The sequence below is a fragment of the Camelus ferus genome, chromosome 2 (genome assembly GCF_009834535.1).
Source record: "Camelus ferus isolate YT-003-E chromosome 2, BCGSAC_Cfer_1.0, whole genome shotgun sequence".
Taxonomy (NCBI): domain Eukaryota; kingdom Metazoa; phylum Chordata; class Mammalia; order Artiodactyla; family Camelidae; genus Camelus; species Camelus ferus.
Genome location: NC_045697.1, coordinates 91,311,368 through 91,336,175, shown reverse-complemented (window position 1 = coordinate 91,336,175; position 24,808 = coordinate 91,311,368). Strand labels below are relative to the sequence as shown.

At 40.6% G+C, this 24,808-nt stretch overlaps 1 protein-coding gene and 1 pseudogene across 1 annotated transcript in view; one reads left to right on the top strand and one right to left on the bottom strand.

Moving 5' to 3' along the window:
- Nucleotides 1-24,808, bottom strand: part of JADE1 (jade family PHD finger 1) — a 206,866-nt gene that overhangs the window by 55,803 nt on the left and 126,255 nt on the right. Inside the window, exons 4-5 of the mRNA XM_032463341.1 lie at nucleotides 21,427-21,539; nucleotides 9,552-9,617 (exon numbers count right to left, since the gene is read on the bottom strand). Of these exons, the coding sequence (XP_032319232.1) occupies nucleotides 9,552-9,555 (4 nt within the window). The 5' untranslated portion in view covers nucleotides 9,556-9,617; nucleotides 21,427-21,539. The remainder of the gene's footprint in view (nucleotides 1-9,551; nucleotides 9,618-21,426; nucleotides 21,540-24,808) is intronic.
- On the top strand, nucleotides 10,691-18,829 carry LOC102513884 (annotated as a pseudogene).

Here is a 24,808-nt window from a genome sequence, read left to right as displayed (position 1 = left end):
CCCTTGCCAAAACGAGAGGGTGGGGACAGGAGGGAGGAGGGTGTGCGCGGGGAGTCTGCGGCGCGGGGGGCTCCGTCCCTCGTTAACTCTTCGCGGCCCTTGCCGCAGCCGGCCCGGCCTGCATCCGCGGGGGCTCGAAAGGAGACGCACTGTTCAGCTTTTTAAATCTCTTCCTTCTCTTCCCTTGTGAGCCTAGAAATTCTTGAGGTGTCTCCGAGCAGAGTGGTGGGCTTTTAAATTATTCCTTTCAAACTGTCCCAGTTCCAACTCTTGTTTGACTTCACTGCACCTAGAAATGGATTCTTTCAAGTTAATTTAAAATTATGTAGATTAAAAAATGTGGCTTTTAAGGAGTGTAGTCTGGGTGAGAGGTTTTATTTTTAGGCTGAATGGCAAAATAAATAGTTCTTTCGTAGTAAGCTATAGGGAGTTGCGAATTAGAATGACATTTAAATACAGAGAACCCAGTTTTGGAGCCAAAACATATCTTTACCTAAGTTTGTATTGAAATGATCATGGCAAATGAACATTAATTCATTAGGAGACAGTAATTATTTATAAATTGACACCACCTTTTTGTTACACAGTATTACAGAATTAGGTATTGCCTTCCAAATATGAGAATTGAGCCTAATGCTAAAACTGGGGTTGCAGACTAATATAAAATTAGTCATCAGAAATTAATTTGGGGGTTTTTTATGTGTAAAAATGAGTGGTTACTGATTTTCCAAGGAATACAACCTTGTACTGTGGGGGTTAACATAACTTCTTTCATGGACCCCCCCGCTAAAGAAATGAGTATGTGACATTCAGCTTCAACAGGGAAAAGACCAGGGTACAGATTAAAACTCCCATTCAGTAAACAGGAACAGTGATCACTACAAAACTGAATATCAAACCAAAAGGCATACTTATCCACTGGAAGAAATCTTCTGACTGTATCAGGTTCAGTTTCACACAGTCACACACACCAACCCATCCATCCACATCAAGAACAAAATAATCTGATAAATGCTGCAAAACTGAGTCTTTCAATTATGTTTCAGAAAACAAAGTAAACCAAAGGAAATCGTAAGTATATGTCCTCTTTCTTCCTTGCTTGTTTCACTAATGAAAAGTACAGATACTCTATCAGTCCTGTTCATGTGCTCACTTAATCCTGTTCAAAGAGATCACATATGTAAGGCACTATGCTAACTATCATTATTACTGCTATGGATATTACACTGCAGTTATTATTTTCACTATTTCACCTTATACATACTCTATTGTTGAAGTAAGAGGACACAGGTTTCCTAGCCAGACAGACTTTGCATTGGATCTGGTTCTACAGGTTATCAGCTGTGTGGCTGTGGAATAAATTACAAAACTTCTCTGAGCCTCAGTGTTCTCATGAGTACTGAAAAGAGGTTAGCAACCCCTACCTAAAAAGTTAAGAGGAATGAGATAACTCCATAAAAGTGCCCAGCAGCGGCCCTGGCAGTAGGAGGGCTATCCCTCCCATATCTCTTTCTTGGCCTTCTCTCCGTGGAAAATTGCAACTTTTTCACATTCCTGCCAACTTTACTTCACTCATTCCCCCGCAAAAAAAAAAAAAAAAAAAAAAAAAAATTAAATCGTGTTTGCCACTTAGCTTTAGTTGTTTGTTTGTTTTCTATCCCCACTCCCCAAACATCAGACAACAAAATCAAAGTATACTGAATCAATGGATGAGAAAAATAAAGAGGTAAAATGGCACACAAACTCCCAACACTGATACACTGATCAAGACTGATGGTTCCAGAAATATATACAAGATCTTATGGTAGCTCACAGCGAAAAAAAAATGTGACGATGAATATATGTATGTTCATGTATAACTGAAAAGTTGTGCCCTACACTGGAATTTGACACAACATTGTAAAATGACTATAACACAATAAAAAAAGTTAAAAAAAAAAAAAGGCTGATGTTTCCAGGAACATCCCTCAGTTATGCCACTGCTTTGGAATACTGATCCGCTGAGGCAGTGCCATGTGCTGTAAATAGCCCTAGACTAGGAGTCCAGAGACTCCATCAACTCACATCACGACTCTGAACAAATCTCTTTAGGTCTTAGTTTTCCCACTGACATGATAGACAAGATGATATATCACACCCATTTTCTCTTTAACATTCAGTAATTTCTGCTTGTTCTTACCAAACTTAGAAAGTGATGATTATTTGAAGAAATGGAGGACAACCTGAATCAATAAGCAACATGTAAAAACATTTCGTCATTAACAATCAGCCATTGACATATTTTTAAATAATAGGTGTCTTTTGCCATCAGACCACAAAGGAGACTTTTATACAACCCATCCGCAAGCATACAGGAACGTGGTCTGACTTGCGACAGCACAGTCTAAAATAAAATGTACTAAGCTGGCAATTAGGAAAATGAGTTTCTGGTTCCCCCCTGTCACTTATTGTCTTAACTTACCAAATCACTCATGATCACCATTTCCTAGTCTCTAGAATGGTCCTGTTAATTCACACTTTATTATCAGAGATGAAAGGACATTCAAGAAAATACGTACAAAGTAGTCAGTATAGTTGAAATATCAAGATTCTAGTCTTTCCTAATCTGAGTAGTATTCATGGTAATAATTACAATTTTATACATCCCTTAAATTTTGCTGCAGGCATACAGTTTTATTTTCTTCCATAATAATGGATTTCTATGGAGTAAAATTTTGAATGTATATTCATATTCCTGATTCTGAAGTCATACATGATTAAACCTATAATGTTTAGTTATTTTCATTTGTGTCTACTCTGAAGGTAATTGTCAGGCCTTGACACAAAATTCAGAATTGTTCATATTTGAAATGAAGTAGGTACATGTGCTAAAGTCCTATATGTCTCATTCCTTTAGAGAAATGGCAAATACCATTATATGACATATAATGTATACACAATTTTTATTGCACAAGTGCTCTTGTGGATAAAATGGGTTGTGTTCTAAAAGTATGTTTGTATTTAACTGTTTGGAGCTTTGAATTTATGCCCCAAATAAACCTTGTTATAAAGAGGGCTTAAGTTGTCACAAAGTTTTTTTTTTAATTAATCTTAATAACTATATGACAGAAAAGAATAACTTTTTATTAACTTTTTTGAATGTTATTATTTAGGTGGGAGAGGATTTAGTTCAAAAAAGGACAAGCAGGTATATCTCTGAACAGGAAGAGTAACATTGGGAACCATGAGAAGAAACAGGAGGTGATGGGTAAGAGATTAGGAGAAGGGTTCCCTGCCTAACCAATTGATGAGTCCACCAGTCCTGAACAGCCAGGAAACCCCTCCAGGTAGGTGGTTACAACCTTCCAATATATGGAATGATTGGAAGGCCAGTAATCGACATACTTTCTTGCTGATATCAAGACTGACTAAATTATTTTTTCCTTTAGATTCTTTCTTCCTTTCCTTTTTGTTTCCTTTGCTTGTCTTTGATTTTCGTTGTTTTAATTTTGTTGATTTTCATACTTTCAGCACAAGTTAAGATGTCAAAGAGAAACAATTCTGACAGAGGGACAGAAGAGAAAATAATTTAACACAGCCAGATGGAAATGACCAAGGTTAAAAATAGGAAAAGCTTTTTTCGATCATGAAAGGAAAACATGATGATAGAATTTTCAAAATTTAGCAAAGCAAATAATGGTGATAAAATTCACCCATTGGGACAACTATTATAAACCATGCCATGTATTTTCAGATTTTTTCCTAGGCATTTTTAATAAAATTGGAATGATGTCACATATTTCATTTTACCATCTTCCTTTTCACTTCTTTCATGTATATCATTTCAGTATTCTACTTTGTAAAGTAATTTTTTTGGCAGGTCTTTGCCTGCCTTCATGCCGTAACTCCACCTACAGGTCTCTTCAACTATGTATTCTCATAGTTACTCCCTGCACCTTGTCAACTACTGGGGAGTTCTGCCATCTTTAATATCAGATTCAAATCTATTTTAGCTACCACCTCCAAGACTTCTAAAGCTTATTTCTCATGAGTTCTTTCTTCTTATCTGGAAAGTCACTCCAATCTACCCCTATAGTCTTCTCTTACCAGACGCAGAGCAGTCGGTGGTAACCCAAAATGTGATCTCCAACCAGCAGCAGCAACTGCTCCTGAACTTGTCAGAGATCCATTGTTTCCATCCCCACCCAGACCTACTGAATCAGAAAGGGGCATCCAGCAATCGGTGTTTTAACAAGCCCTCCAGGTAATTCTGATCCACGCTCAGGTATGAGAACCACCTGAGTCGATCTTACTTCCATCCACCACACTCGAGGCACAGGGCGAGGCACGAGAGACAAGGTTGCAAGTAACAAGGGAAGAAGGTCTATTCTCTGTCCATAGGTCAGTTAAAAATACAAACAGGTGATGACAGTTTACTACAAGGTGTGGGGGTAAGCCTATAATGGACCCCTAATCCCTTGTGTGTCTATTTGTGTCTGCGTGGGGGTGTGGGTAGTGGGAGGAGGGTGGTCAGAGAAGGCTCCTCAGGATAAGTGATCCGAGCTGAAATCTGAAGGATTATAAATGTTAGCCAGATGAGAAGGGGATGGGGACCTAGTGTTGCTTTTTTGTTTGTTTCATTTTTTGTTTTAGACAAAACCTCTGGCTTCTGTGTGGCGAATGGATGGGGTGGAGGTGAGACACGAGATTAGGAAGCTAGTGAGGAGGCTTCTGCAGTTGCCAGGTGAGACATAGAGGCCTAGGATGATAGCCATTGATCACAAAATGGAGACAAGTAGACAAATCAGCTTGTGATGGAGGCATGGTTAACACTGGCCCAGCTCTCCACAGGTCTCCAGCTTGCCCAGTTCAGCACCGCTCCAGGCAGGGGTGTGAGAGCTCCTTCCCCCAACCCAGGAGGTGCCTGAGAGATGTCTGTAGGGCTTAGCAGGTCCCTGTGGCATCTGGGGAGGGCACCCACTAGGTAGAGGCAGTCATCCTGGGAGGGAGCAACATCTGGAGAAACCAAACGAAGGTCCTGCTGGGCAGTGAACTGGTCAAGGGGTTCAAGCCCTGTCCCTGCATGCAGAGCGGAGGCTCAAGCCACGGGGCCGGGAGAAGAAAAAAAGAGCCAGCCACAGTCAGGGAGGACTCGGGCCCCTCGCAGGGTCCTTCTTGGCCCCTCCCTTCTCAGTGAGGCCTGGATCTGATCCCAGGTACCCCACAGTCTCTTTATCCCTCCTCCAGAAAGCTCCATTTTCCTCTTTTCTTCCACAAAACACCTTAATGGCCCATTATAACCTGAGCCCAAATCATTAGCAAATGAAAAACTGACTCTCCTTTTCTCTAAGGCTGAGAGGGCAGGATGCAGAGAGGGCAGAAAACGGGGAGGGAGGTATCCCTTCCCCCTGGTTTAGCTCCAGTGTTAATGAAGCAAAGAAATGGGGGTAAAGCAAACACTTAAGTTTCTGTGTTGAAGTTGTTTGATAATTCACTTTTTTTTCTTGCCATGAGGCACATTTAGTTGTGGACAAGATTTGTCTGCGATGGCTTGAATGTCAGAGGTAAAGCAGCAGCTGGAATAAAAAGATGCGTCCCAGGCTTCTGGCTTAGAGAACTGAGTGGATTCCTTCATTTGAAACCCAACAGACACTGAGCACTGAGCAGCGTGCAATGGTGAAAACGAGAATCCTGGAGCAAAGGAAAGGAAGGAAATTCCTGAGGAAAGGAAATGAGAGCAGAAATACGAAGAGTTCAGCTTGAGGAATCACCCAATTGAAGATGCCCACAAGGCAGATGGGATGGGGAGTGTGGTGCTCTAGAGGGAGGCTGGGTTGCAAGTACTGGTTTAGGAGTTATCAGCATAGAGAGGTTAACTGACAGCCATGGGAGTGAATGAGATCAATTGGAAGTGCCTATAAAGTAAGAAGAAAACAGGGCCTAAGCTCCAAACTAAGAAGTCATATTTCAATGGCCAGAGGAAGCTGCAAAGCTTCAAAGTTTCATTGAAGGCAGTGCAGGTTAGTTGTCTTCCTGCCTCAGTGAGGACTTCAAAGCACCATAGGAGAAAATCACAGACCTGTGCCGATTGTTTGCATGAGGTCTTCATTATCCTCCACCACGTCCTGAACTCACTAATTTCCCCAGGTAGTTCAATCTCCCGTTCTCCTTGGGATTTTGCTCAGAGCTTTCTTCCTGTCCCAGTCTGCCATCCTGCCACTCACCCAGACATGTTCAGCAGAACTCCTAAACCTCCTACACCACAGATGTAACAGAGGCCACCGGACAGGAGTGCCTTTGACCTTCTACCTCCAAACCTGCAGATCTTCCCTGCAGGCTCATCCTCCGCCTTCCTTTCTATCACAACAGGAGGCATGGCATGTGACATTTCCTCCACCTGGGCTCAGAATCCTGAAAACGGTTCACCTTTTCTGGTCTCTAGCTCAGGTGTCTTTCCCTTCTCTTTCAGGTGTCTTCTGCTTCCCTGGCTACCGACTCCTTCCCAAGCATATTTAAATATACTTGTGTCCCCACTAAAGGGAAATAATCTCAAGGCTCCCTTCCTCTGCCTCCCTTAACAGTCACACTTTTTGAAAGAATGGTGTACACTCGCTCAAACCCACTGAAATCTGACTTATGCCCCCCAGTCACCCCAGTGTAACTGCCCTTGCCAGAGATCATCATTGACATTCTTACTGCTCAATCCAGTGGCAATTTCTCATCCTTGTTTTTACTTGACCTTTCACTTGCATTTGACACTGTTGTCCGTTCATGCCCTGTTTCTTAAAATGCTTTCACCTGGCTTCTATAACCTCAACAGTCTTCTACTGGTTTCTCTCCTACCCCTCTGGACTCTTCTAATTCTCTTCCAGGCTCCTCTTTCTCTTTTGTTAAAGCCATGCCTCAGACAAATTGTTTTTGAGTACATGAGAAGCTTTTTTAAAAATTCAACTGAAGGAATAATTTTGGTTGAGACATTTTATAAGAAAAAAGGAATGGTTCACCAACCATGTTTAGAATGGATACAGAAAAAAGAACATCTGGTTAAAGATTATTAGGCTAGTCAATCAGCTGGATGGGTAACCCTAGCTTCCCAGAAGGAGTTCTCAGTCTTATTAAAGTCTGTCAGAAAACTGTTCACGCACTTTATCAGGAATGCTAATTGCTTCCCAGAAGGAGTTGTAAATTACATCACACAAAAAATTTCGGTCCCAGACCAGGTTTGAGTCAATTTGCTTTCTCACTTTCAGTCTCTTAAATGTTGGTTTTCCTTAGGGTTCCCTCCTAAGCCGTATTCTCTTTTCATTCTACTTATATCTCTTGGTGTTCTCATCTACTCTCATGACTGCCCCCCAAAACACACATCTATACTTGTGTCTCCAGTAACTTCCTGAACACCCCCAATGGACCTCCCACAGGCAGTTCAAACTCAATGTATCACAAACTGAACTCATTTTCCCTCCCACTTTGTGCCTCCTCACCTGACTCAATTAGTGTACCACCATCCACAATTGCCAAACCCAGGCGCCAAGACATTGTCCTTGACTCTTGCTTTTCTTTGACATCTCCTCCATTATCACCACCACCACCAATCCAGTTTATTCCCAGATCACTTCTACATCAGGTTTCACCTTTCCATCCCAACAGCCACTATCATCATCTCAGTGATTTACATCACCACCTAACTGCTCTCCCTCCCTCTAATCCTGTCCCTCTCTAATTCATTCCCTATTCAATAGTCTATGTGCTCTTTTAAAGCAAAAATATGATCACAGCATTCCCATTTAAAACTATTAATTGCCCTTTTCCCCCTTGTTTACTCTTCAGGATAGAATGTGTCATTAACATAGCTACTTACTTTTGCTAGTTCTCCTTCCAAACCCTCCCCCTACTTCATGGCTTTTCACATCTCCTCAGTGATATCCATTCAGAACTTTTGAAAATGCTTAACCCTAAGCTTGGATCATTCTTCCCTATCTACACAACCCCTTCTTTTGGCCCTAATTCACTCAAGTTCTACCAAATAGCCTTACCCTACCTCCCTAAAGCCTGCCCCTTTCTAAGCTTCCATAACATTCAGTATTATAACTATATTATCACTTCTCTCACTGATTTGTAATTTTTTGTGTCCCCTCACTAGACTATCTGTCAGTTGTTCAAAGGACTTTGTCAATTATTCTCTGCATGTGTTTCTAGTACTGGCACCTAACAGTTGGTAGACAGTTAATAAATGTTCTGAATGCAATGGATGAATGATCAATATATTCATGTAATTAAATAGTCTCCAAAGAACCATTTAAAAAACAGATTATAACTTTCATCCTTATTTTCTTATACTAAAAGTAATAAATAGTATGTTTTAGAGAAGCCAAAATTAAAATTAAAATCACCAAAAAGCTATTACTCAAAGATAATTACCACTAAAATTTTGGAATGTATTTTTTTCTGTCTTTTGTATATTTGTGTGTGTGTGTATCTATATATACATACTTTTTTTTAGACAAATGGGATCACAGTATAATTCTGTTTTGTGACAGTATTTAATTTGTCCATATAGTTGGAGGTTTAGGTTATTTCTATGTTTTTCTTTTTGCTAATTATTTTTATCTTTTTTACTAATATAAAGAATGCTTTAGTGAATATCCTTATAGCTCTATAATCCATGATTAGGCAAATGGAATTTTTATTTATAGTGCAACATTCCACCATATAATGGAATCCTCATGATTCCTGATTCTTTATTTACACATTTATGTTTTTCTAAATCCACACTTTTACGAAAAAATGGCTGTAAGAAATATTCCTATGCACAAATCTTTGTTTAACTCTTTGACCACTCTTAGGATAGATTTTGAAAATGTAAATTACTAGGCCAAAGGCTTTGGGTTCATTTTGTCAAATTGCTTGCAATGAAACATGCTGTAATTTAGATTCCTCACTATCAGTATATTGGGGACTTGCTGAGTACTTGGCAATTACCCAGTATAGAACTAGACTCTGGAGGGCTGGGAGCATACCCTCAAGCAGATATGTATTTGGGGAGATACATAATAGATATATGAAACAGTAAAGGTAACCTGACCACATATATAAATATCATAATAATTTGAAGATAGGAAATTCTATCAAATGCTGAAATAGGTTAAGAAAGTTTCATAAAAGAGGTAGAATAATTAAGACCAGAAGAGGTAGAAAGAAAGAAATGGAGACTGTGGGGAAGACTTTGAGTTGGGGAAGTTGCCTGGAGACTTTGCACGGGGAACAGGAAGCAGGAAAACTCACACTTATTAAATGTTCTCTGTGCGTATGCCAGGTACTGCACTAAGCATCTGATACATAATATTTCATTTTCTGCTCACACACAACAATCCTGAGAAGTAGGTATTATGGTTATTTTCATCCAACTCTGAATGATGTGAAAAATTGATGTTTAGGGGGATTAAGTCACTTGCTAAAGATCATGAAACTCTTGAGAGGTGGCACCAGGATTTGAACCCAAACAGTCTGCCTCCAGACCTCATGCTTTTCAGCACGTCACCTGACTGACTCATTACAAAGTCAGAATCATTTACCCATCAGTAATCGTATCCATGACTTGGTGTCAGTGAGTTGAGTCACAGTTGGTGCTCAGTAGATGCCTGAGAAAGAAAATGAGGGCAAAAGGGTTTCACATGCTAAGGCTTATTTCAGACGTCAGAGATCTAAACAGTTACATAAAAATATGTGGCATGGACTTAAATGTAAAATGTAAAGCTATAAAACCTTGAGGAAAAAATACAGAAGAAAGTCTTTAGGATCTAGGGGTAGGCAAAGAGTTCTTACACTTGACATCAACAGCAGAATTCATAGAAGGAAAGACCCAAGTATACTGGGTCTCTCAAAATTAAAAATTTTCTCTCCAAAAGACCCTGTTAAGAGGACAAAATATCAAGCTACAGACTGGGAGAAAATATTTGCAAACCGCATATTCAACAAAAAACTAGTATATGGAGAACACTCAAAACTCAACAATTTTAAAAACTCAAACAATTCAATTAGAAAATGGGCAAAAACCATGAACACATTTCCCAAAGAGGATATACAGATGGCAAATAAGCATTTGAAAAGATGTTCAACATCATATCCATCAGGAAAATAATGCAGATTTAAACCACAATGAGATATCACTACACTATTATCAAAATGACTAAAATTAAAAAAAAAATAGTGGTTAACACCAAATGCTGGCAAGGATGTGGAGAAACTGGATTGCTCATACATTGCTGGTGGGAATGTAAAACGGTCCAGCCATTCTTGAAAACAGTTTGGCAGTTTCTTATAAAACTAAACATGCAACTACCACAAGGCCCAGCAATTGCACTCTTGGGCATTTATCCTAGAGAAATGAAAACTTATGTTCACATAAAAGCTTGTACACAAATGTTCATAGCAGCTTTACTCATAGTAGCCAAGAACTGGAAACAACCCAGATGTCTTTCAATGAGTGAGTAGTAAACAGACTGCAGTACATCCATACCATGAAATATTACTCAGCAATTATAAAAAAAAAAAAAGAAAGAACTATTGATACATCCACAAATCTCTAAGAATTTACACTGAGTTTTAAAAGCCGATATCAAAAGGTTACATACTGTATGACTTAATTTACATTACATTCTTGAAATGACAAAATGTTAGAAATGGAGAATACATAAGTGATTAATAACGGATAATGCGGGAGTCAGAGGAGGGGAGTGTATGTGACTACAAAAGGCAACATGAGGGATTCTTGTGGGGATGGAAATGATATATATCTTGAGTGTATCAATGTCAATGATATTGCACATGAATGTATCCTACAATGATGTTGTGCTGGAATTTCCCAAAATGTTACTATTGGGGGAAACTGGGTTAAGGGTACATAGGACCTTTCAGTGGTATTTCTTACAACGGTCTGTTAATTAACAATTATCTCAAAATGAAAAGTTTAATTTAAAAATATATAGCCAATTGGAAGAGAAAAGAATGTAAACACTAACATATTCCTAGAAAGTAACCTAAAAGGTAAAGAAACTTCCCTATGTCATTCAACAGAGCAACAGGAATGAAAAATTCATCTGGCCTAAGGTTATGCAGATGTATACCTTCTGCTCTGTTGCTCTTTTCAGTACTAGTAGAAACAAGCAGCTAAGCAGGGTTGCAAGTGTAAGAAGAGAAAAGAAGCCTCGAAAATCAGGAAGAAAAAAAAAAATGGAGTGGTCCTTCCTAGAGCCCTTTATAAATATTCTCTGTCACCTGGCTTTCTGTTTTCTATCCAGATGGCCAAAAGGAATTAATGACTATGCCCTTTCCATGGTAGAGACTCACCAGGGCCCTGAGGGCAGGGGAAGAATCTGAGTCTTGCCTCACGTCAGCCAAATCTTACCTAATCTCTCACACATATTTCTCCACTCCAGTCCCAAGGCTTCACCCCAGTGCCCTCCCCACCCTCCCAGAGTCCCATTCCCCCAGCAGCCCCACTACGCAGAACAGAGCATCCACGCAGACATCTAATATATCACTGACTGACTTCTAATCGTGGGTCAAGCCCACTAGGTCATTCTGAAACATTCATCTTAGTTTTAAAAACATGAGAGGGACATTCTTGGCAAAAATCCAGGAGTAATGAATTCTATGTTCTAGAAACAGAGAAACTGAACTATTTCAATTTGAAAGTAAGAGCTGGCAGGAAACCAACAGAGCAAAGTCCTGGGGTGGGGGGGAGGGGGCGGGAGGAACAGGCTGGTTAGTTAACTTGTAGGTCTGTAAGGTGGGCAGATTTCCTTAAAAAGCAAACAAAGCAATTTTAGACTTGAGGGACTTAATTGGCATCCAAGGCCAAGAATATGAATAATGTTATATAAAAACCTTGCTCAAGTGAGAATTCTGCAATCGAAGCATTCTGACTCTAATGGCTAAAGTTTAAGGGGGAAGAATACAGAAAAGGACGTTTATTTTTCCAATCATATATTATAATATATATACCACTCATGGTGTCAAGATTTAAATCTTATATTTTTTTTCCATCTGGCAAGAAAAGGTTGATGCTTTTCAGAATTTTCTATATCTAAGAAAATAAAGAGTCAAGCTGCTTTTGTAGATTACAGACAGCGCTAAGATACTCTTGCATTTGTTCTTCCCTCCATAAAATAAGAAACTTCATTTATGCAATAAGGTAAAATTAGAGAATTAATAATGGCTTAATAGCAATTCTAGATCACTTTGGTAATGAAGGACAGGAATAGCACTTATAAATAGAAATTCAAGGACAGTGAAAAATCTATTTGTTTTAACCTCTTCCCTTTCTCATCCCCCTTCCTGTCCAACTAAAATATTATTATTGAAATGAAAGAAAGGCACACAGGAACAAAAACAACAAAACAAAGAGCCTGTGGAAACTTCTTTCAAATTATAACAATCACTGTAAGTATCATTGAATGAATAAAAATATATGTATAAAAATGCCCATTTCTGGGTGATTAATTTTATTATAGCAAAAAATGGGCAACAATCTAATGTCCAAAAATAGGAAAATGTTTAAGTAATTTATGGTATGTTGATATGGTGGAATGTTTTGCAGCCATTAAAAGAAGTCATATTTTCAAATAGCAAACATTAAGGAGGGAAATACCTACTAATCGTGGGAATAGGGAAGAAAGTGGACTCTCATACAATGCCAGTAGAAAAGTGGACTGGTATAGCCTTTTAAGAAAGTAACCTTGGCAATATCTATTAAAATTAAGAATATGTTACCCAGACAAAGACACAGATGTATGTAAAGACTATTTTTAACTACAAAAGCAAAAACAGGTAAGGACTATGCCATGGAATCCTCTTATACAAACAGGGAATCATTTTCATGGAGGGAATCCCAACTGAAAGAGCTTACGTCCAACTCACTGTTCGCTCATGTCTTTGGGGTCCACCCCCGTGGGATCCTCAAACCTTAATCTTCTCTTTAATCCCAGCCCTCTGGGTAATACTGTCTCCCACTTGGCAACTACTCAGTGATGTTCATGGACCACCTATATGGTACAGTCCACCAAGACTATTCTCCTTCTTCACTCACTTCCTCCCACCCATCAGACATTAATTGCCGAGTCCGGTTAACTCTGAATTTGCAGTGAGTCTCCCACTTGTCCCTTCCTCCTCATCCTCTACCATCTATCCTGACGCCAGACCGTATTACCTTCCACAGTTCTATCCAAAGGTAAAACTGGTTTTCTTTCCTCATTAGCCCTCCCTGCTCGAATTTACTTTACACATTGTGACCAAAGCAATCCTCTGTGAAATTCTGACCATGACTCTCTCCTGCGTAGAGCTTTTCAATGCCTCCTCTTTGGGTAAAGAGCAAACCTCAGCATCCTCAGCGCAGCATGCCAGGTCCTCAAGAACCTGGCTCTAGATGTAGCCTGAACAGCCCCAGTGCCTTTGGGTGTTGAACCGGTATACTGGGTTGAATAGTGTCCCCCAGAATTCATGTCTACCTGGACCCTCGCCTTGTAACCTTGTTATGAGATAGAGTCTTTGCAGATATAATTAGTTAGGATGCGATCTTGCTGGATTAGTAAGGGCCCTAAATCCAGTGACTGGTGTCCTTATGAGAAGGCCATATGAGGACACAGAGAGACACACAGAGAAAAGATGCCCATGTGAAAAGGGAGGCAGAAATGAGAGTGATGCAGCTATAAGCCAGGGAATGCCAAGGGTTGCCCGTAGCCACCAGAAGCTAGGAAGAGTCAAGGAAGCATTCTTCCCTGGAACCTTTAGCAGGAGCACAGCACGACTGACACCTTGACTGGGGACTTACACCTTCCAGAACTGTGAAAGAATAGATTGTTGTTTTAAGCCATCAGGTTTGTGACAACTTGTTTCAGCGGCCCAAGGAAGCTAACACAGTTGGTTACCAAGAAACAACAACAGAAACAACATCCAGAAAACTCAGTTTAGCTCAAGGAGGAAGAAATTTACCACAGAGATACCACTATATTTCAGGGACCCCAAGAACAGAAATACAGCTGAGCCTCAGGAACATCCAACAACAGAGACACAAAGGTCACCAGGGTTCTTGCTCTGTGATGCCTGTTTTCCCTCTGTATCAGCTTCATTTATTTTTCTTCTTCTCACTCTTCCTTTTTTTCTATCTCATTTTGTCTCTCTTCCTACATTTCTCAAGGTTCAAAGTTTAACTTCTGATAACCAAGAGAAATTGATTACTTTTTTTCTTAGCTTCAATTCCAAATTCCCAAGAAAGAACTGAGAGGCCTGTTGAGTCAGAATTCCCCAACATCAATCAGTATTATGTGGTCAGATGATGATTCTTACAAAAACCATGTGACCATATGGTACCAAGAAGACGATTTTTATAGAAACCACGTGGGTAAAGTAGACCTGGGAGGAGAAAGGGAAAGGAACCATTTGTGTCCTTGAAATTCATGCTTCCCCTTTTCTGGAAATCCCTTTTTCTCTTATTCTGTCTCTGCTTGTTGAAATCGCACATGCCTTTGAAAGTTTAGCTTCAACATCACCTTTTCTATAAAATATGTTAATCTCTGCCAATAGACCATGACCAGGCCTCAGAAGTTTTAGCAGCTCCTTGAAGCCTTCTGGATCCAGCCATTCAGAATTCCTCCCACTCCTCTGCAGGCTTCTGTGGTACTCTGTTGGAAGTTCCTTTATAGTATTTGTCATCTTCTGGCTTCTACTGAAGATACTTGTAAATGTTTTTCTCTTCCTCTGATGTGTTGGTTCCTTATAGACATGATTCAATATTTTGCACATACCAGTAAGACAGTACCTCATTGTCAAATATAATTCCCCATTCCTACCCTCTCAAATATCCAATTAACAATAAGTAAAGTTTGTTCCAATTGAAATATAAGTGCATATATAATACCAACATACTTTTGCCCCCAGTATATGACCTAATTTTGATCTTTCTCCACTCACATGATGGACTCAGATCATACCTTCTTGCGTAATAAAGTGAAGACCCCTCCTTGGCCATCACACGTGTGCCTTGGTGCTTGTGTCCAGAGAAAAGACATCCCTACTGCCAGGCTGTGAGGACTATGGGAAGGAGAGGGAAGACAGAGGTAGGAAAAGTGGGGGCTGGGCACACTGCCCAAGCCCCAGCAGGGGAGGAGTGCGGCTGGGATGTCAGGAATGGCAAGAGCAGATGAGCAGAGTGCCTTTTGCCTGTGTTAAACAGAAAAATGCTAAGGGACCACAGACAGAGCACGTTTTACAGCCAAGGCAGGAAGATGAAGTTGGGGAGGGAAAATTCGGGTAGGTTTTGTCAAGTCAAGAGCCTATAAACAGTCTGCATCCCCTATTAGGAAAGCAAAGCCTTAGAGTGCTGTTGATCAGCTGGAAACCCCTGGCTAGGCAGGCTGGCCACTGACAGTGCCAGGAGCAGTGGAGGGTGGAGGCAGCAGCGCCGCTCCTGGGAGGCGCTGTGTGGAAGGTGTGCGCTGGGTGGCTGGAAGGGCAGGGTCTGGATGGGGAAGAGGAGGCCTCCAGGGAGATGCTGGGACTAAGTGGGGTTGTGGCAGCTCACCAACAGCAGTGGATGCTAAAACCCACACGAAGGGCAGCAGGGCCAGGCACTGGGCAGGCCCCATTTTGAAGAGCAGGCCCCCCCGTGTCAATGAGGCCCCTGGCTCTGGCACTCAGGACCGGACTTCTGAGGCTCTCCTCAGGCACCTAGATGCCATGCCAGGCAAAGAGCACGAACTGGGAGTTGAATTTTGATGGAAGACACAAAATACAGTTAATGGGAAATTTAAGAGCACTCCTGCCCACAACTCAGCTAGGTAGGGGGTTCAGGCATTAGATCAGTCATAGTAAATTTAAAATTTCAGTATTACAACCAAAAGCTAAATGTGAGACTCTCCTACCCCATATTCATCGATGTTTGGCTATATTTTTGTTTAATATCAATAAATCATATTACTACTATATGGTGAATTTGCAGCTTTTATGTCCAGAACCCTCTGATATTTTTTACTGTACTCTTTGCTTAATAACAGCCACAATTAGTCCTGCAGGTCAGCTAGAAGTCCCTTGGACAATAAAAGAGCAAGTTAATAAAGACCATTATACCATGTGCTCAGCTTCTTTGGAGAGAGCAAGAATCACGCTGTGAATTGGTATTAAGGCCAGTGCCGCACTTATTACGTGCACAGAGCACAGTGAGATTAAGGGGGTGGGAGGCAGGGACAGACGACCCAGGCAGAAATCTGGCTCCCTGCCCCCTTCCCCCACCCTCTGGCCCTGGCAGCCAGGAGCTTATCCCGGTGGACCAGCTCAGCCATCAGGCAGGAGCAAGAGTCAGGCCCAAACTTATACAGGCAGGGCTTGACCCATCAGCCAAAATCTCTCTTCTTTCTTCTCCACCTGCCATCCAAGTGCATCTATTTACTCAAGGTCGACTTTTGTGCATAGGAAAATTATTCAAAAGTTACTTTGGTTTTGAAAAATTAATATTTGACTTTACAAAATCAGAACCCAGGGTGATTTTTCTGTAAGCTTGTAAGTTTATAAAACTTTATAAATACAGGGAAATGTAAACAATCCCTCCTGAGGGGACTTTTGATTAATGTTTGATCACATTTACAAATTTACTTAATTAACCTACTTTAAATATTTTAACTGCCTTATAAATTTAATATAGTCACTTTTTCAAGTTCTTCATTTGTCAAACCAAAACAACAAACAAAAACAAACAAAAAACCAAAAAACATTTTCCACATACTCAAGTGATTCATATATAACTAATAAATTAATCTTATATATACATTAATTTTAAGTTCTTTTAAATGTTTAATACTGCATTTATATTTGAAAAATTTCCACTTAAAATAAAAAATGTAAATCAATTACTTAGCTCCACATTTTAAATAAGCATTACACATATAATATGTTATCCTAATAGGTCATATTCTCTTAAACATTATAAATATGTAAAATACTAAATACATAGATTCCTTTACACAAAAATACTAATACAATGTGTTTGATTTTTAAAATATTTCTTTATTTAATTGTAAACTCTCCCAATGTTAAAAAAAAATGCTTATTGCTTTAAAAAAGTTTATTTTCTCATGTTCTTTTGAGTGTATCTTCTGAAGCTGGTTGATTTGCATATGAAATCTGGAGCCACAAATATCTAGAGGAATTTTTCTCATAACATCACTACCACAGAGTCCCTTTATATTCTAAATATGTCATAAACTCCAAAACTTAAAGAGGGAGTTGACACCAGCCTGCTAAATGGCCTCCAATGATTCTCCCCTCCTGTAAGTCAGTCCTCTGGGTAGACACTTCTACTCTGAATGAGGCTGGCCTGTAACCAATAGGATATTGCGGAAATGATGGAGAGTGACTTCTGAAGCTCGGTCATAAAAGACATTGCTTCTTCTACCTTGCATACTCTTGGATTGTTTGTTGTGGAGGAACAGCTACTCATGCACCCATGGAATAATCTATGTGAGTAGATTGGTAGTTGAGTCCTACCAACAGCCAGCGTTAACTTGCCATGCATGTGAATCACCCACCTAGGACACAGATCCTTCAGCCCCAGTCACCCTTCAGATAATGTAGCCCTGACCAAAACTTTGCAACTTCATAAGAGACCTCAACTGAAAACTAAGCAGCCCCACCCTTCTACGTGGTCTCTGAGGTAGCGGCGAGCCTGGAAGCCAGGCTCAGCTTCCAGACCAGTGGACCCCAGAGAAGTGAGCGAATTTCAAGCCTTTGTGAAAATATGTCAACAGGATCCCAGCATCCTGCACACCAAGGAAATGCACTTCCTGAGGGAGTGGGCAGAGAGCAAGGTGGGGAAGGTGGTGGGGGTGAAATATCACCTGCCACTCATAAACTAAATCAGAACACACCAAGGAAGGAAAAGCAGACAGTGAGAAGGCAGAGGAAAACCTGAAGACAGACGAACCATCCGGAGAGGCAAGTGATCTGGAATTTGAAGGTGTAATTGAACCAGACGCTGATGTCCCTCAACAAATAGGAAAAGAAAATGTAGAGATAACTGAGGAGATGCTGGATCAGGCAGGTGATAAAAATGTGGCTGCCATTGGTGCCCTAAGTGATGGTGAACTACAGAAAGCCACTGACTTCTTCACATAGCCATCAAGCTGAATCCTCACTTGGCCATTCTGTATGCCGAGAGAGCCAGTGTCTTCACCAAATTACAGAAGCCGGATGCTTCCATCCAGGACTGGGACAGAGATATTAAAATAAATCCTAATTCAGCTCAGCCTTACAGGTGGGGAGGGAAAGCACACAGACTTCTGGGCCATTGGGAAGAAGCAGCCCATGATCTTGCCCTTGCTTGTAAACTGGATTATGATGAAGATGGTAGTGCAATGCTGGAAGTTCAACCAAAATCCGGAAAATTGCTGAATGTCGGAGAGAGAGTATAAGTGAAACTGTGAGGAGCGAGAGATCTAAGAAAGAACAGAAAGGGTTAAGAAGGCTTTGGAAGAACAATGGAGAGCCCAGAGGGAGGCAGAAGCCTGAGACTATCTAGATCTCAGTAGGCTGCTTTCCAGGTGGCTTTCCTGGGGCAAAGCATGGTAATTTTCCTGGAGGAATGCCTGGAATGGGAAAGGGAATGCCTGGAATGGCAGGAATGCCTGGGCTCAATGAAATTCTTAGTGACCCAGAGGTCCTTACAGCCAGGCAAGATCCAGAAGTTATGGTGGTCTTTCAGGACATGACCCAGAACCTGGCAAATATGTCGAAATATCACAGTAACCTGAATGTTTTGAATCTCATCAGTAAATTGTCGGCCAAATTTGAAGGTCAAATGTAATGTCCTTCTGACAAATCAAGACCATGCTGAAGGAAAGGCAACATCCTCATGGATGTCCCAATAATACAAACCAGTGTACCTTTGACCTTCTCCTGAAGACAGCTGAGGTGCTTTGAAGATAATCGCTACCCCTCTGCCCCACATGCAACTGAAATATTTTATAGTGGTTTGCCTTTAGGGTATCCATTCAGATATTGTTTTCCCACTGGGAATTAAGACTTTTAACACTTTTTAAACCTTAAAAATATTAAAAACAAAACCAAAAACTAAGCAGTCCCTTCCTGCTCAAAAAATAAAACCCACTGAGTTGCTCCCAAACTCTTGGCCCACAGAAACTGAATGAGATAACAAACCTTTATATTGTTGTTACTATAAATTTGGGGGGTAATTTGTTATATAGCAATAGATATCTAATCAGAAGTGGTCATATTAGCCCATATCCCTAAATCCAAATCGTATCATTATCTAATTTTCAAGCCTGGTTAATTCTACTCAGGTGACTACACCATTTGCTTGGATTAAACTATTTATTGTTTCATCTCATCCTGAATTTTTGCTTCCTATTCTTTCTATCTGTTGGGTCCACAATTATAGAGAAACATTAAAGTCTATCTAATTCTGCTTCTCATAAACCTGTTCCTTACTCTGTCACGACTTCAAGGAACTACATTGTACTGCTACTTATCACCACAGCATCCTCCCTTGGCCAGATTGAGAGTCTATATTTGAACAATAAAAGATGAAAGCATCTTTTCTAGAAATCCACCGCTAAAATGTCCATGAAGCCTAATAAACATCCAGACATAACATGGCTGAAAAGGAGCTCTCAGTTTTCCTCTCTCCTAGCCTAGGATTTCCCCAGGCTTCCACAGCTCCGTCAAGGAAAGAGCCATCCTTGATTCTTCTCTTCTTTTCAATCAACTACCGTGTCCCCTTAGGCTCTGCCTGGAGAACCTATCCTGACTGTTGTTGACTTCACTTCATCTCCATAGCCCATCTCCATTCCATGTCCATTCTTTCATCTCCATCTCCTCAGCCTGGACTAAGCCACCATCATTCACCAGGACTCTGCAAATCGCCTTCTAACTATAATCCCTGTTGCTTCTCTCTTTAAACATTCACACAGGTGCTTGTGTGACACATTTTATTTCTCTTGGGTAAATGCCTAGATGTGAGATTGCTGAATCATATAGTAAGTGCCTGTTTAATTTTACCTGATACTACCAAACTGTTTTCCATTTTGCACTCCCAGCACCTGCTATTGTTTTTTTAAAAGCCATTCTAGTAGGTGTTTAGTAGTCCTTTTTCAATTAAGATAAAATTCATATATAGTGAAATGTACAGATCTTAGGTGTACAATTCAATGAGTATTGATAAATGCATATACTCATGTAGTCAAGATGTAGTACATTTCCATTACCCTCATAAATTCCCGAGTAACCCCCTTCCAGTCAGTCTCTACCCTCAAGAGGCAGCCACTTCTGATTACTATCACCATAGATTAGTTTTACCTTTTCTTAAACCTCTTAAGAAGATCCGTATAGTATATACTGTTTTGTGTCTGCCTGATTTTGTTCAACATAATGGTTTTGAGATTCATCCACGTTATTGCATGCATCAGTAGTTCTTTATTTTTATTGCTGAGTGGTATTTTATTGTACAAACATATCACAATTTGTTTATCCATTCAACTTTTGAGAGACATTTGGGTTGTTTCCAGCAATTCCATTCCTAGGTATTTACCCAGGAGAAATGAAAGCATATGTCAACAAAAATACAATAATCACCAGCTTCCTGTCTTGAGCCACAACCAACCATTCTCCATGTAGCAGCTAGAGGGATCTTCTAAATAACTTACTCAAACCCCGTCACTCCTCTGCTTAATATCTTTTAGTACCTTCCCATCCCACTTAGGAGAAAATACAAACTCCCTACCATGGCTGGTGAGACCCAGACATCAACCCTGCTGCATGCAGGAATTCCCTGGGAACTTTCACTGCCTGGGCTCCACCTCAGATCAAGAGAATCAGAACCTCTGGAGGAGGGCTCCACATAGTTTTTAAAAAGCCCCCAGGACATTCCAACAGGCCTCCAGGTTTGGAAGGCCCTGCCAGAGTGACCTGACCCGTGGCTCTCTCACTTTATCTCATACCACTCTCCCCCTGGGGTGCTGTAATCCAGCCACACCGGCCTCCTTTCAGCCCTGTGAACACAGCGATTTTATCACTACCTCGGGGACTTTGTACTGGTGTTTCTTCTGCCTGGAATGTTCTTTAGATCTTAGTGTAACTGGTTCTTTCCTGTGATTCAGGTCTCAGCTGAAATGTCACCTGCTCAGAGGGGCTTTTCCTGCCCACCCAACCTAGAGGAGCCACACTATAGCATGTCACTTGTTTAAATGCTCTGTATTACTTTTATGTCTAATGGCATCATGTTCATGCATTTTTCTGTGTGTTTGTCTGTTCTCCCCACCCACCTCCCCATGACTATAAATCCCACAAGAACAGGGACCTCACCTTAGTATTTATAATCATGCCTGGCACATAATAAAGGTTTAATAAATATTTAACATGAAAGAATACATGTATAAAATATACCTGGGAGGGAGGGCAGAAGTCCACACGGGGTCTTCTTTCTTTCTTGATTTACAGGCAAATGGAGAGGCTTTAGCTTGAGGGGATTAAACCCAGATACTGAAGTTCATTAGGTCCTAAAAGGCAAAGAGGTTGTTTTTGGCTTCTAGTATCTTAACTTCAGCCCTCACCGGATGCTGTGTACATTGTAGATACTCAATGAATATATTTCTATCAACAGTGAACTGACTATGATCTGCTTTGAGGGGCTAGAGGGGTTGTGGAAAAAGGTGATGGGAGGTAGAGTGTGTGGGTAGGGATTTGGGGATCATGAGAAAAGGAGACAGAAGTATATTTATGCCTTTATCCTCCCTTTAGATGCCACCAATTCAAAGCATGAAATTCAGTTTACTCTCTTCCAGCCAATTGGATTTCAAAACATTGTCCTATTCTACATGTAGTTTCTCTTTATAAGCAAGGTGATATGTTTAAGCAATGTTTTAAAGAAATTTAAAAAGAAAGAAAAAGGAGTGCTATAGGGAGGAAGACAGGAGGGAACAAGGAAGGATTTAGGAACACCTTTGTGCTACACACAGTACCAGGCATGTTCAGGTATTTGCTTACTTATCACAACCCTATGTGAAAACAGATATAATTATACTCATTTTACAGATGAGGAAACTGAATGAACCTAGAGAAAAGCAATTTCCCTTTTAAATATTCTTACCCTCAACTGTTATAATAAGATAGAAAAAAATATACAACATATACACATCAAATACGCAGATGGCATTAACAATGGGAATGCCATCTAATGTAAGCATGATAGATCAAAGTTTCAAATTAATCTTGTCAGCCCAGAACACTGGACTAAAACCAAGGGTTAGATACAATGTAGTAGATAAATGAAATCCTGCAATCAGTTACACAGGCACAGAGAGACAGAGACCTAGTTTGGCTGGAGTTTGTGTGAAAACATCGTGTGGGTTAGGCTGACAGCTAGTTTCATATAAGCCAATAGTAGTTGCGAAAAATGTAAACAGGACAACCCTTACGTACCTCATGACGTTCCTTATATGAATCGGCTTCTTTTCAGTATTTATCATTGGAAGTATTTAAAAAATTTTCTCCTGACGTCTGTTACTTCTGATTATCTTTTCATCTCTGAAGCAGATCCTCATTAATACTAACACTATTAACACAATACGCAATAACACAGTAGCCCTCATTTATTAAGGGTTTTATGCCAACTACACAATTACTGTATCTAATCCTCCCTCTTAACAGCACTAATGAAATAGGTATAATTATTTTCGCCATTTTATAGATGAGAAAACTTGGGTTTAGAAAATCTAAGTGATTCTCTCAAGATCAGACCACTAATGACATTCATGGTGCCCCACTCCAGCAGTCTGAGAGCCGCATGCTCCTAACCATTCTATCTCCTGCCCCAGAGTTTCAGAGATTCCTTTTCCTTTGCTCATTCCTTAAATGTCAGTATTCCTTAGAGTCCGGTCCTCAGATCATCACCTCTCTGGTTAATCACCAGTAGACACGGGACTCCAGCTGATGACTTCTACACTGATGAGTCCTTTGGCTGCCACCAGTGACTGCCGACCTAACAGCACTTACCCTTCCTTGCTAGTAGGTGCCCCAATAAGCTTCAAGAGGAGGATGGATCCAGCCCCAACCCTGGTTCCAGAGGATGAATCATGACTGGTTTAAACCAAACATGATGCTTCCCTGCCTCCTCTTTTCAGTGACTAGTTTAAGCACTGGAAGAGAGTCAGCTGAGGGATGTTTGAGGAAAGTTATCCTGGCTCATAAACAGAAACATTCATCAACAGATCATCTTTTTTCTATCACTGTGTTGTGTCTGCATGTGCTGTGGAGAACTAAGGCCGCTGTCTTGGAGCCTTTGATAATTTTCAAGAATATAAAGGGCTCCTGAGACCAAAACATTTGAGAACTTCTATCCAGTTCATGCCAGTTTCATCCTTCACCAGGCTACTGAAACAGTTTCCTAGATTTTTTTTGAGCTGCTAACCTGTGTGTGGCCAACCCCAGTAAACCCATTCTCTGCTTTGCTACCAAGAAGGTCTTACTAATGCCAATCAGATCCCTGCTTAATCCTTCAATGGCTCCCTGTTGCCTTCAGCTTAGCACCTAACTCCCTACTTCTCTTGTTTTATTTGCTCCTCTCCCCTCACATAGCCTTCACCCCAGCCATTCACAGGTAACTGCAATTTCCAATCAGAAATGATATTGTTGAACTTTCCTACAATGAATGGATTACACAGATGATGGAAGAGCTATGAGGTCACAGGATAGTGAGGCAAGCAGAGGGGAGCAACAATTGTAGCAAGCCACCGCCAACAGCAAGTTCTCGGACTAGTGGAATAAAAGGCAGACGTGGTGTCACCAGACCTGAAGGGTCAGGGTTACCCAGGGAAATCTAGAACCATGGTAGACCTGTTCTGCACATGCTGGGCCCGTGGAGGAGCCAAGGCACTGCCAACGGTGCCTTCCACAGCTGAGCTTCCTCATCTGCCCTTAAGTGCAAACTGTCACATCCTCTCCTTCATTCTCTGGCTAGCTAACTCCTACTTATCCTTTGAAACTCAGCTCATTTTTTACAGGAAGCTGTCTCTGAGCGCACAGTGTAATTTACCTGTTCCTCTTCTATGCTTCCAAAGCATCATTTATCAAAGTGGTCACCAGAAATCACTGCGATCACTGGTTTATCCCCACCACTCAATAAGCTCCTTGAGGGTTGGAGTGGCCTCTCTTTTCTTTGTTTTGCTTGAGCCAAGGGTAGTGTCTGACTACAGTGTTGGGGGCTACTGTATGCACTCACAAAATGTTTTACAAACATATTAATCAATGAATTAACTCTAAGGTAATTTGCTTTGGGGGCAGGTGAGTTTTATTTTCTGGAGCCTTGCTTTTCTTTTCTTTTTAAATGTGCTAAGATCTGTACTATTCAGGGCATTTTCCTCATGCACTAGCTTCTTCCTATAGCGCTTGAATGGAAATGCTATTTAGCTTCTTAACACCATCTCTATACTGTGGGATGTATAAAGATGCTTTCTGAAGCCCCAGCCTCATGGTCTCCTTCAAACTGTGCTTCCTGGAGTGGAGGCCTCTGTAGTTTCTTCCCTATTTGCACACTTGGAACACTTAATTTTACAAACCACCTTTCAAATAAGCCAGAAATTTTTTTCCCTGTTTTTTTAGTTTTATACCTTTTTTGCTTCAATTTGGATAAAAATAATAGGTAATGAAGGCTTAATTATATTTTGGGAAACCCTTCTTTGCTTTTAGAAATGGCCATTAATATTAGTGCTTTGTCATGTGTTTGGGACATAGTCTGTGCACATGCACAAGTTCTAAGGAGAGCTTTTTG